At 40.2% G+C, this 13,667-nt stretch overlaps 1 protein-coding gene and 1 pseudogene across 1 annotated transcript; one reads left to right on the top strand and one right to left on the bottom strand.

Annotated features, from left to right (window-relative positions):
• Positions 1-2,967: 2,967 nt before the first annotated feature.
• Positions 2,968-4,704, bottom strand: LOC141832600 (putative protein phosphatase 2C 4; annotated as a pseudogene).
• A 1,915-nt stretch (positions 4,705-6,619) lies between these two features.
• LOC141831515 (triosephosphate isomerase, cytosolic) lies at positions 6,620-11,553 on the top strand. Its single transcript, XM_074718884.1, has 9 exons — positions 6,620-6,698; positions 7,410-7,485; positions 7,972-8,095; positions 8,273-8,357; positions 8,655-8,787; positions 9,768-9,862; positions 10,075-10,153; positions 10,359-10,441; positions 11,273-11,553. The coding sequence occupies exons 1-9, from the start codon at positions 6,660-6,662 to the stop codon at positions 11,321-11,323; spliced, it is 765 nt and encodes a 254-aa protein (XP_074574985.1). The 5' UTR covers positions 6,620-6,659; the 3' UTR covers positions 11,324-11,553.
• Positions 11,554-13,667: the final 2,114 nt, after the last annotated feature.

The raw sequence follows: 13,667 nt of genomic DNA, 5'->3' as shown, positions 1-13,667 counted from the left end.
ACTTTAATTGATCAGGCAGTGGTCCAACAAAGTTTTGACAGTTAGCTGGTTGAGACTTTAAAAGGGTATTTCTGAACAGTAGGTTGGAAGGTGGTCTAATTTGATAAGGTTACACTTCTTCTAACATTACCATGTAATTTGCCTCTGGATTCAACACAATTTCATGGTGCCTTTTCAGAAACTTGCACTGGTAAATTCTCAGTTCAGAATCTTGTTTATAATGCTTAGCTGCTGTAATGAAAAGTAAAACCTGATTAGGTATTTTGGAATATAAAGGTCTGAACTTACAATTGTCAACCAGCAATGGCCTTTTATGCAAGTATGGAAGCAATAAGTAAGCCTTATTGTGCTGGATGTTGTCCAGCCCGTGACACACACAGAGCACTGCAAGCAGTGCAGAGATGATTCCTTCCAGGCCAATAGTCTCAATATTGAATGACAGCAATCAAATGCAAGTCTTGTGAGTTGAAAAAATTAAATAAAGACTTATTATGAAATCATTGGACATTATAGGTTAAGTTTTATGGGGGAGAGAACAAGAAAGGGAAGTGAATGAGATTATCTTATATGGATTTTGATAAGTTGGGCACCATCCCTGAGCACTACTGTGAGCATTAAGTGTAAAAATTATTTTTTTTTAAAATTTAGGTCGTAAGATTTAGGATTTAGTATTTAGGATAAAAATAAAATAATTTTTTTATACTTGGTACTATACGGTGGTGCTCTCAGATGATGTCCAACCTAACATTTTTTTCTTTTACTTTTTTTTTTTTGAAAAATGGTTTATATTATATAGATAAAATAAGAGAGGTTAGACCTCTCAAATGTACAATCAAAAGACCAGCATCATAGCCCAGACAGTACTAACCGTTGAGCATACACATATGACCCATCACACAAGAAACTACATCAAATTCATGACACCACCAACACCAAGACACCATAGCCCCACATGTCCACACATCACAACACTTACATGCTCATCTACGGGCTATACAAAGCACTACATACCACAAAACCAATCTCATCTCAGGAACAGAGCCACCGGCAACTTGGATGCTACCGTGACTTGAGATCTACAAACCGATACACATGGACCTGTACCTTGCGAAAAATCCAATCAAAATCCGGGATAATGCCTTCGATTTCGTGTCTTCCATATATAGTATATCAAGCTAGAGATGCCGAGGTAACACGCCTTGGTTTTCCATTGCTCATTCTTGTAATGCTGGCCAAGAACCTGCTGCATCTCCTCAAAAGAAGTTAAATTTTATCCAATACCAAGTCAATGCTTGACCTTGCCTCATACCTCACAAACCTTGGGACATTCAAAAAACAAGTGATGGTTGGTTTCTTCATAAAGTTAGTATAACTCACACAACTTGTTAGACTCATATTCCACGCGATCTTTGGTCCTTAAGTGCCCATTTGCCAACATCCAGAAGACAAACCGATGTTTAGGCATAACTTCCGGCCTCCACACCACCGGACTCTAAGCTACCTCCAAACCCCGTGGCATGAAAAAATGATAAGCATTAGAAATCCCTTTTTTCCCATCAACAAACCAATCTATCATAGCCATATGAGCCCTCCCCACACCATTCGAGCTATGGACAATCTTGTCTCGGATTTCAGTAAGTCTTTTAATTAGAGAAGAATCCGAAAGCTTTGCATTCCATGTCCAAAAATCTGCATTCTTAACATAATGATGATGCACCCAATTCACCCATAGAGAATTCTTCCGAGATTGTATATCCCAAAGTATCTTACTTAGCAAAGCTTCATTCCATGTGTGGAGATCCCGAAGACCATAGCCTCGATCCTTCTTTGATAGACAAATTTTAGACCAAGAGATAGGAGGTCACTTAGAAGACCACACAAAACTTCCACAAATAGTCTTGATTTTTTCAATTATCTCACTTGGAATTGGTAGCATAGATAACCAACAACATACCATACCTTGAAGAACCGTGCCCACCAATTCCAATCTACCGGCATAAGATAATGTGTGCTTGGGCCACACATTAATCCTTCGAGTGATAACATCCAAAAGTAGCCAATAATTGACAATATAAAGCTTCTCCGCCCCTAAGGGAATGCCCAAGTACCTAAAGGGAAAGGAGCTTTCATGAAAGCCCATAATTTGAAGTAATTGAGTCTTGATAGTAGCCTCTATATCGGCCATGAAAATCTATGATTTTTGCGGATTAGCTTGTAAACCCGATACCTCCCCAAAGAAATCCAAGCAATCCTTCAAATGTTGCATAGAAGACTCATCCGATAAAATAACATGAGATCATCCGCATATACAAGATGTGTAAGACCAATCTCCTTGCACATCGGATGAAAATGGAAAGTAGTCAAATGGAAAGTTTTTTTCTTTTACTTATTTGTATTGATGGTAGTTACATCATTTTGCTTTTTTTTTTTAAATTGTCCTTATGTATTTTTTTTCTTTATTTTTCTTTTACCACCTTCTCATGAAAAATAAAGTTAAATGAATCAAATCAAAATTGAAATTTAGGCCATTTATGTAACTTATTTATCATTCCCTCCCACCTTATTCCTTAATTGCATATGAGTTTCTTAATAAAACTAATCTAAAACTAGATTTCTTAATTTTAAATATCTTTAAAAAATAACTCTCAACTTGGAGGCATAATTAAATAATCCTTATTGCATTACTTATTTTCTATCCCATAAAATGATTTCTAGTGATAAAGATGAGACAACCATAATATGAACACCTTACCTCATAAATGCTTATTAAACAACTTACTTCATAAATAATCCTTCCTATCATAAATGCTTATTAATTAATCACCATACTTCATTAAATAAAAAAAATTGAAGAGAAAATTGATTCATTGAGTATACGAAGATTCTCCATCCATTCCTGAAAATCATCACTATTTTTGAGAAAATAATTATCACAAAAAAATAAAAAAAATTAAGTTTAATTATGATTTAAGGTTTTTTAAATTCTAATTGATTATGTTTTGGAATACCGGCTTTGTCGGCGGCCCAATAGAAGACTTCTTGGGCAAGATACTGGGCCGGATCGCGGTCTGGATTCGTTGCGAGGAGCATTTCAAGTTGGGCGACCACTTCCTTGTTGGTGAAGTACTGGTAGAGGCCGTCGGAGGAGAGGATGAGGTACTTGTCCTTGGGCCCCACTTTGTGGTAGCAGAGGAAGTGATTGCAAGTGATGTACGGCGAGTAGCCCTTGTAGTCGATCCTCCAGCAGCGCATTGTTCCATTTTGGCTGGGTAAATTAATATATATATTTATTTATATATATTGAAAAAAAATATTAAAAGATTATATCTTAAATTTTCTTCTCCAACGTTAGAGTAATTCTTATTATAATAATATAAAAATAGTTTGCTAAAAATATATATTTTAAGAATATTTTTTTTTATTATAATAAAAATAACAGAAGATCTTTTAATTTTTGTGGAAATTAAAAAAACAACCTGTTCGTCAACGATCCCTTCCCTCTGCCTCGTTGGAGGCGCTTTGATCCGAGGTGAGCTGCAGCGCCACCAGCTCCTCGTCGTCGTAGGACTCGAGATACTTCAACGTCTCCTCCCTCAGCTCCTGCAACCAAGCTCCAGAGGTCGGGGTCCGCCCGCCGGGCGAGCACGGCGCGGCTGTCGCCGACGTTCATCAGGTACACGCCCTCGCCCTTCATCAGCATCACCAGCGCGCAGGAGCCCATCAGTGCCAGCTCTGGGCTGGTTGCCACTTTCTTGTCGGCCATATGCAGGAACCCCTCTTCCGTCCTCCTCAGCCCCCGCGACAGCGCCTTCAGCACCGCCCTGTGGTCCACCGCGCCACCGCGGGAGGCGGACTTGTTGTTTGGGTGCGAAATATCTGGGTCGGGCATTTCGTCGAGCACCTGGTGGCCGCTTCCGGTTTGGGGTTTGTCGTCCCTGAGCAGCCCCTTGAGCTCCTTCTGGATGGTTCTGTAGAGGTTGGCGAGGAGGTATTCGGTGGCGTCGGGGCCGTTGAAGCCGTCGTAGATGCCGACGAACACCCACCCGTGCTGCTCCGACACGATCACGTGCGTCCGGTCCTCGCCGGCCTTCCCCTGCGCTCAATGCGCGTGGGCGTTCGCGCCGTCGTACGAGTCGGATTCGTCGCAATGGATTCGAAGTTAATGTGCTCGTTGCCGCTGCTGTGGATGGTGGTCGAATTGCTGCTGGGTTCGGTGGAGGAGTCCGGATAGGCGGCTCCTTTGACAGCGATCGTGGCCCGAGGTGTTTCCTTCGAGGGACTGGAACCGGGATTGGCTTCGGGCGTTTGTGCGATGCAAATGAACTTGGAGGCCGCGCGGGCTATGCGTTTGGTGATGCGGCGGAGGAGATTGCGCCGCTGGAGGTCGGCGACGCGCTGGGACAGAGTGCGATAATTGTGGCCAGAGGAGGAGGAGGAGGAGGTGGAGGGACGGCGATCGAGGTGGCAGAGTGGAAGTCGCGATCGAGGGGGCCGGAGTTGAAGTTGTGGATAGCACCGGAGAACGATCCCGACAACTGGCTGCAGGGGAATCGAGGCGAACGAGGAGGAGCTCTCGAAGGAAGCGGAGGAGGGGCAAGCGAGGTCGTCGCGTTGGAAGAGCGGCGTGGCCACGTTGGCGCTGACCGCTGCGCCGGATATCAACCGGAAGGCAGCGCTGCCCCCGCCATGGTCGTTGTGGTTGATTCAGAAGGAGTCGGAGACTGACCGGGTAAGGTGGGGGCACGTCGGAACCAGTCTCGGCGCTCACTTAGTATCGTGCCGATCTTATTTCAGTCTCGAGTCTCAAACTCGAGTTCCGACCTTGGTGCTTATTCGGCATCTCATCTCGACTCCATCTTGGCCTTACTCTCAACCTCAAGTTACAAACTCGGCACCTACTCGACATCACGCGCTGATCCCATCTCAATCTCGAGTTCTGGACTCGGCATTCACTCGGCATCACACGCTGACCCCATCTCGACCTCGAGTCTCGATCTCAAAGTCTATTTAATCTTAAGAGTCGATCGGCTTGCGCAATTAGGGGAGCCTAAGACTGTTTCTTTCGAAAAAATAGAAAAATATCCCCAAAAGATATAGACGATCAGAATCTTTCTAAAACTAGAACGGATATTTTAGAATATTTCCTAAACGAACGTTAATATTTCATAGATCAACTCTATAAAAGGTTGTTCATACCTATAGGCATAAATATGCACACATCAATTCTAATTTTTTCAAATCATTAAACTTCTTCCTCAGGTAAAACTTAACTTGAGTGTAAGAGTGGTTTGTCGGGATTTACCTCTCGTGTAATTTTAATTTTCTTTTTAAGTACTTTTCAAGTCTCTATATCTTTTCGGACGATTATCTTCAAGGAGTGTGCCTTATGCATGAGCAAGAAAGCGGTCTGTTTGATTTTAGGCGTACGAGTTCTCCCCGTTGTTGCTTGTAATCGACCGGAGGGATGATCTAGTTACACTCCTGCTGAACCAATGGACACATCAAGCTTAACAAGAACCAAGTACAAGATTCTGTCAATGTCCTTGTTATCAAGATAAGTTATTTTGATTACTCATGACAGGCAATGGTTCATGTACTGATTGGCATTGAAGATAATAAAGTAGACTTGAGGAACATTGGCAAAGTCTCCAAAGATCAGCAGGTTGCTTGGTCTATCTTCGTATATATATTTTTCTCTTTTAGTTTTAACAATAATATGCTACTAGACTATTAGCATACCTGTTAGTAATTTTTCTCATGGTTGGCTTGACACAAGAGGTGGTGCTCTCATCAGAACAAGATAACTTGTTCAAAGCTAACATGTGTGAGAATTTTGGGGGCCTTGGAATGAATATTAAGACAACACATAAAGGGAAAAAAATCTACAAGACCTTGTGAGATCAAACGCTCATGAAATAAGAAAAAAGAAAAAGATTAAATATCTTTATCACTCAATTCTTATTTCGTCGGTCCAACGCGAAGAGATTGCCACAATGGCGAAGTCATATATATATATATTGATCCTTTTGGTTGACCTAATCCATAGAGCGAAAGTGATGGTTGAAAAGGGAAAGTGATGGTTGAAAAGGGTTTGAATCCTGGCAAAGCGAGATAATATCCTCCTGCGTTGTGATCAATTGTAGTTTTTCGATTTACCTTCTCACAAATGGTCGTGGGATCGATCGTGTGGGGCCGTTGGCAGATTCCACCTTTTTATAGAAGAAAGTGATGATTGAAGGATTGTTAGGGCAACACTTCTATTCGACAATGTCATTGTCATAGACGTCGCTTGAAATATAATGGGCCAACGGCCCATCATGGAGGCCTACCCACTTACGAGACATTTTGAATGGGCCGGCACACTAGTCGGGTGCGACGTAAAAGGACTCCATCGAATTCCGGTTTTGATGATCTCGTCCAGTGGGCTCCGCTGATTCCTCAAAATCAGTTACTAGAAATTCTCGACCCGGGATTTGTACCGAGTCAGATCTCAAGATTCGTGCCGATGCGCTGATCGGATCGGTCGTCGACAGAAAAATGAGGGGGCAAAATCGTAATTTAGTCACTCGGTTTTGCCGTTTATATATCGTGATTCGATTCGAGCTCGAGAGACGAAGATCTCGTTTAGGTTTCGTCGTCAAAGCTTCTGGTTGCGGACAATGGCCCGGAAGTTCTTCGTCGGCGGCAACTGGAAATGCGTAATCCTCCGAATTTTCATGCTCTTTTGTCCTTATAGTTGATGGATCGGGATCGAATCCTTCCCGCACTTGTATCTCAGTTTTGATTTTGGCTAATGCCTAATAGTTTCTGAGTCCCGAAGCGTGGTACGATTTTTATGGCCCTTATCGATCTCCATGCCCTTCTCGGCGGAAACTAGAAATGCGTAATCGCTCCTTGTTATTATTTTTTATAGATCGGGATCGTATCTTTGCTGAACTTGTATCTCTGTTTTGATTTTGGCTAATAGTTTGTGAATTTTGTGTACGATTTGTATGATCCTTATCAATCTCCATGTTCTTCGTTGCAGAAACTGGAAATGCAAAATCTCAGAATTTTGCCGCTCCTTGTTCTTATTTTTGATAGGTCGGGATCATATCTTTGCTGCACTGGTATCTCAGTTTTGATTTTGGCTAATAGTTTTGGGTTCGGTGCGTGGTCGAAAATTTGTGTTTCTTACCAATCTCCTTATATAATCTGTTTGGTTTCTTGACTGGTTGATTTTGTTTGAATCTGTCTCGATTTTAGTTAGTTTTGTCTCTCGGTATTCACAAATTGTCAGTCCTGGATGAATTCATTGCGATCCTCTACTACCATGTGCTCTTTACTGCGCGATTTGAAAAAAAAAAAATCACCTTTTTTTATGGGATAATGTGAAAATTTGTGTTGTTTGTTGACCTTTGTGTCTGCAGAATGGGACGGTTGAGGAGGTGACGAAAATTGTCACCACACTGAATGATGGAAAAGTTACATCATCTGATGCTGTTGGTATGATTATGAATCTTTCTGTCGATCATAGAGTTTGTTTGGAAACAACACCATACTTGCTTTCTATTTGGATGGTAATGGAGTGTAAGCCTTTCCGTTTTGATTGACCATAGAGTTTGTCGATCATAGAGAGGCTGTCTTGTCAACAATTGAATTTGACCAGTATAACCATAGATTGGACCTATTTCTTGGTTGTGGTTGTATTGACAATGAAAATTGAGTGTGCGATTAGTCTGTAAGCAACATTGCCTGTATAATTCATTGTAGTTCCCCTAAGTTTACACGTGATTACAATCTTTATCTTCAATTGACTGTATATTCTGAAGCCCAAGCATCACCATTCTTAGACAAATATAATGACTTGGTGGTGTTGTAGCATGTTAGTCTTGATGCTTTCTATAAGTTAGTAATTATTTTGTAAGTGAATATAGCATACAGACAACCTTTATAAATATATTAATCCTTGTATTTTTATCATGTATGCAGAGGTTGTGGTCAGCCCACCATTTGTATTTCTTCCTCTTGTGAAAAGTTCATTGCGATCTGATTTTCACGTTGCGGCACAAAATTGTTGGATGAAGAAAGGTGGTGCTTACACTGGTGAGATCAGGTAAGATTCTGTTTTTCTTGGTTGAGTACAATTGTTAATCTCACTGTTTGAAGGAAGAGATAAACTGTTGTTTGTTATTTATGATCTACGAATGGAAAAAATAAAACAAGGTTCCTTATTTTGTGAGACAAGTCCTTTCTGATTTCTTTTTCTATTTGTTTGGATTTCCTTGTGCAGTGCTGAGATGCTTGTAAATCTTGGCATTCCTTGGGTCATTCTTGGACATTCTGAACGAAGGGCTTTGTTGGGTGAATCAAATGAGGTAATTTTCCTTTGGAGAGTGGACTAGCAGAGGGTATCTATATCATAAAAAGGCTGTGAAATACTCCAAATTCTGAATTAAATTTTATTTGTAAGTTCAATTTATGACTTACGAATTGGTTTTCTTGACATCAACATATAGAGACATTCGGCTGAATACTGTTGAAGATTTTGATTTGCAATCTTTTACTTATTACTATCACTTAGATGCAACTGGTTCAAGTCTTAGAAAGTCTATAAATTTGCTACAGTAGTTTTCTTCTAATGTATATATATATTCATTGTTTTCTTGGCTTAGTTTGTTGGAGACAAGGTTGCATACGCACTCTCTAAAGGTTTAAAGGTCATCGCTTGTGTTGGTGAGACACTTGAGCAGCGTGAGTCGGGAGCCACCATGGAGGTTGTTGCTGCACAAACGAAAGCTATTGCAGGTACTCTGCATGATTTATAGTGCTGTTATTCAGATTTGTTGGTTGTGTTTTTAGCAAATGTCCAAACTAAGATTTGTTTTTTTATTGCTTAGTTGTTCTCATTGTGTAGCGTGATTTATCCATTAGCGATTTTAAAATAAGTTTCCATATTTTCTCTGAGGTGATCAGTCACCAGTTTTGTGACACTACTTGACAAAGATTAGACAGACATAGGTTCAAAAGCTCCTTGCCCTTTCTGTACATTTTTTCTTTACAACATGTTTGATCAGTTCAAGCTCAACAAGCCTGATGAGCCCTATCAGGAATAGGATATGCCAAGTTTATTTGAAACATGATTTGTGTGAGGTCTTGTTTACTTTCAAGTATGACTCTTATTGATTATACATGGAGCAGAAAGGTCTTCAATTAAGTTATGGGCATGCACCAAGACCATAAAAGGATTATAGAACTGCAGAATATAATCTATGTGATTCAAATGATAAATTATAGCATCAGCTCTAATCAAGACAATGAGCACCCTTTGATTATAATGCACTAAAAGTTGTAGTTATCTAATCTGAATCTCATGAATTAGCAATCTGTGTTCTTCTTTGATGTGGAGCATAGTGAGTTTCTCATCCTCGTTTAATTTTTTTAAAAAAGTTGAAAACTAAGGTAAGACGTCCTGTGTACAGGAAAATTCAGGTATACAGTGAACCTTTCTACTCTTAATTGCAGCTACAGATGCTTATATAGTACATATGTTTGATTGAAGAAAATTAAGATTGTTCTCCAAAATTGAAAATGTCATATACCTAGGAAACCAAGCTTCATTCCCAAGTGATGCGTAACAAATTCCTTTAGTTGTGATCTCAGAAAAAAAAAGGAAAAAAAAAGAGAATCCTTTTATTGTTGTTGCTTTAACTACTAGTGAAGTATGGACTACCCATACAGAATGCACTTCTATTTCTAAGTTACTTCTATTGCTCGCAATTTTACAGAACGGATTTCTGACTGGACCAATGTAGTCGTGGCATATGAGCCAGTTTGGGCAATCGGAACTGGAAAGGTTGCTACTCCAGCTCAGGCTCAGGAGGTAATTTCTGCAGCCATGTTAATAAGTTTCCTGTTAAGTTCTCTAGATAACAGATTACCAGCCAAAAGCTTGTGTACTATTTGTACTCTGCAAATGTTGGATGCCTAAATGTCTCACCGATGATAATTTTTCCCCTGCCAAGCTATGTTCTTTTTTTTTTTAATTTGGTTTCTAAATAGATCATTTGTATAATGAGCTCCCTTGATTCTTAGGTCCACTCTGAATTACGAAAGTGGCTTCAGAAAAACGTAAGCACCGAAGTTGCAGAATCAACTAGAATCATTTATGGAGGTAAACAACACATTCTTAACATGATTTCCCTGTTTCTTGCCACCAAAATTTTTATGCTTTGCATTCATCACAGTGAATTAAAACCATTCCCATCATTTTCTTCCTTTTTTGCTTCTGTCTTTGGTCCAATCATTGTTTCAATTAGCTTTCCTACCCTTGTCTGCGTTCTATGTGTCAGATTGATAGCACACATGAAATCCCGCAGGTTCTGTAAATGGAGCAAATTCCAAGGAACTTGCAGCACAGCCTGATGTTGATGGGTTTCTCGTTGGAGGGGCTTCTTTGAAGGTTTGTATCTTTCTTTGATTGTTAGCATCCACCTATGGTTTAAGCTTTAGTTTCAGTAAATAGTCATATGGCTTTTGCAATAGTTAACCAGTAATAGTATCGGTTACAAGTTAGCTCACTAACTAAATCCATACAGCTATCTATATACACTAGATGTGGGTGCAGTTTGGCTTACTGGTTTGATAAGAAAAATCTACACCAAATCAAAATATTTGGTTTGAAAAATTCAAATCGAAACCATTTTGGTTTGGTTTTGATGTTCTTCTGTTTGCAACCGTAAATTGCAAAATAAATGCATACTAACCAATCAAAAACTACTTTCAAGAACGATTTCTTTTGAGAATAACAATATTAATATTATGGTAATTTAATGATTATATTGATTACTGAATATACCAAATAATAACAAACTGTACTAATTAACATACTAATACTAATTCATCTATATATTGGTATACATATTATAAAAGCCTTTGATTTTACAATTTGTATAACCTTAAATCAAAACCAAACCGAAACCCATAATTAGCTAGTTGTTAAATTGAAACCAAACCAATAAACCATCAAATTGAAATTTTCATATTGGTTTGGTTTATGGACTTTGGATTGCAGATGCTCACCCTCAATATGCAGCCAAACACTGGACGTAACCCATTGCTGTGTAAAGTTGATAAACCCTGTGTTTGTCCTCATAATAATCTGTCTTTCTAATAAGTAACAACCCTGTGAATGCTGTTGATTTGGATGGATTAGCATTCATGCTCTAAAGCGAAGCTGAAATTTGCTGCTTGTTTCTGTTAAATCCGATCATTTTCTTCTGCTTTTTCACAGCCGGAGTTTGTGGACATCATCAATGCCGCTACCGTCAAGTCCTCTGCTTGAGAAGTATGCCTCTTTTTCCAAGTCGAAGTCTTGTGACATTCAAATTTTGGATCGTAAGCTCTTTCAGTCGAGAAGTTCTAAGCCTTTCTTGTGACTGGGACAAGCTAACAACAATATGAATAAACCTTGATTTAGAAGTTTTGGATTATGCGAATTTTGAAGACTTTATTTGCTCTACCCACCCGATGGTTTTCATTTTAAGAAATAATGGTGATTATCACTTGTATTTACTCCAGAATACTTCAGCATCTCTTATAGGTAACTCCATTAATTCATCCTCCACCACTGTTTCGTCCTCGGAGGCATCCTTGCTCATGTTGTCATTGTCTTCAAAACCTCGAACAAACTTATCGTAGTTCGTTGGTTCGACTGACTTGAATGGGTGCAGCTACGCAATCTGGGCAACCTGATCCTTTGTGTTCCTCGATCAATTCCACCACCTTTGCATTTGCTTTCGATAGAGATCTTGCCCAAGAATACCTGAAAGCAAGCAAATTACCGTGAGTTTTCTTATCGACAAACACTAACCGATGATATTGCAAAGAACATGCAGTGTCTAGAGTTAGACTTTTTTTATGGTGCCTTTGCAAAGCCTAATGCAGTGGATCATAACAGTATGTCGATAATAATATAAACTATAGACAACCTCTGGTTGTACAAATCCTTGTGTTGTAGAATCTAATATCTTGTGTTCTTTAGTCACTAAAACTAGTCTAGAAATTAGTAAGGATGTAATTATGGCAAGTTATCGCCATACCGAATTACATTACCAAGAAAAATGACATATTAGCATTTGGGAAAAGCATATAGAACATCGAATCACCATGGCAGAATCTAATTATTGGTTAACAAGAGGTTTTCATTTGGCACATATTGAGGAAATCCCTGTGCTGCCGGCCGTTCGGCGGGGAACTATTGTAACTTTGAGTAAAGGTTCTGCGTGCTTCAAGAACGCAACCATCCTGCAATGGCATGGCCATGATAAGCAGCAGTTCGCCGTTCCAGCTTGCTAATTACCTGACAAGAATAGGAGCCAGATCAAAATCGAAACAAGAATAACACCCTGTACGATGTTTTCTATCATGTTAAGGAAGATTTTTCAAGCTACTGCAGATAATTTCAACTTCAAGTATATGAAGTTTTTTTTCCAGTTCTACATAATTGTAGCAAAGCTAGCAAAAAAAGTGGACACTTTGACTCAAAAAATTGAACAAATGACACATTAGCTTATAAACACAATTGGCAACAAAATGTAATAACAACCATGGTTCGCAAGTGGAGACCCAAATTCACCTATTTGGTTTGTGGATAATTTAATCTGAAAAATATAAGAAAATAAAAATAATTTTTGTTTATTGTTATGGGTGTTATAGCCCCCCATCTAGGATTAAGCCCACTCGGCCCATTCGGTGTTCAGCCCACTCGGAAGCCCAAGTCCCCCCTTTAGTTCGGCAGTCCAACTCTGCCATTCGGCTCGGCAGGCCACTTCAGCTCAGTCCGGCTCGGCAGTCAGTTCGGCTCGGCTCGGCAGCCCTCCATTCAGGCCATTCGGCTCGGCAGCCCAGCAATGCCATTCGGCTCGGCTCGGCAGCCCACTTCAGCTCAGTTCGGTTCAGCAGTCCAGCACTCCTATTCGGCAGCTCAGCACTGCCATTCAGCCCACTCAGCAGTCAGCTCAGTTCTGCCAGTTCCACTCGGCACAGCCCAGCCTCCAATCGGCTCGGTGGCTCAATTCTGTCAGGTCATATCATATCAAGAAAGGTCTTATTGAGATCTTCTCAAGAACCATGCCTTGTCAGAAGGATGTGACTTTTTAGAAATGGTATTATCTCTCTATTAAACTTTGTCAAGTATTAATGGAAGATGTGACTTGTCAGAACAGGCTCTCTCTCTCAAAGGGATAACCTGGTCACATATTAAATGAAGATATGATGGATCATCTTCCCAAGGCCATACGTTATCAGGAATGGTCATGCTTTTAAAGGGGCATAATTAATGGTGACTAGCATTAATTTAATTTAGGGGTCTTCTCAAGGCATATGGAATCATGAAAGAGGAGCTGCTGAGGTATAAAAAGGGAGGAAGGAGGAAAACTCAAGGAGGAGGCTCCGGGCTCTCTCTTATCTCTCTCTCTCTCACTCTTCTTATCTTTTTTGGGCTGAGCATTTCGTTACAGTATTTTTATTTTACTATACTTCTTCTTCCTCCTGACTGGGCTGACTTGAGCGTCGGAGTGGCCGTCCGGGGACTCCCTGGCGCCAGGATGACCTTTGTTCTCCTGTGATGTTTCAGGGCCTTCCGGTGGTTGATCCTCTCTCCTCCCTCGGTGTGGAGGCCCTCTCCG

The sequence above is a fragment of the Curcuma longa genome, chromosome 7 (assembly GCF_044706935.1).
Source record: "Curcuma longa cultivar G26 ecotype Majalengka, Jawa Barat chromosome 7, ITB_CL_G26_1.1, whole genome shotgun sequence".
In the NCBI taxonomy this organism is placed as follows: Eukaryota; Viridiplantae; Streptophyta; class Magnoliopsida; order Zingiberales; family Zingiberaceae; genus Curcuma; species Curcuma longa.
The sequence above is the reverse complement of the archived record's forward strand: the minus strand, read 5'-3'. Positions and strand labels throughout refer to the sequence as shown.

Coding starts and splice junctions, on each gene's coding strand:
- LOC141831515 (XM_074718884.1), top strand. CDS start 6,660: ATGGCCCGGAAGTTCTTCGTCGGCGGCAACTGGAAATGC. Junction 7,486..7,971: donor TACATCATCTGATGCTGTTG/GTATGATTATGA, acceptor TCATGTATGCAG/AGGTTGTGGTCAGCCCACCA. Junction 8,358..8,654: donor TGTTGGGTGAATCAAATGAG/GTAATTTTCCTT, acceptor TTCTTGGCTTAG/TTTGTTGGAGACAAGGTTGC.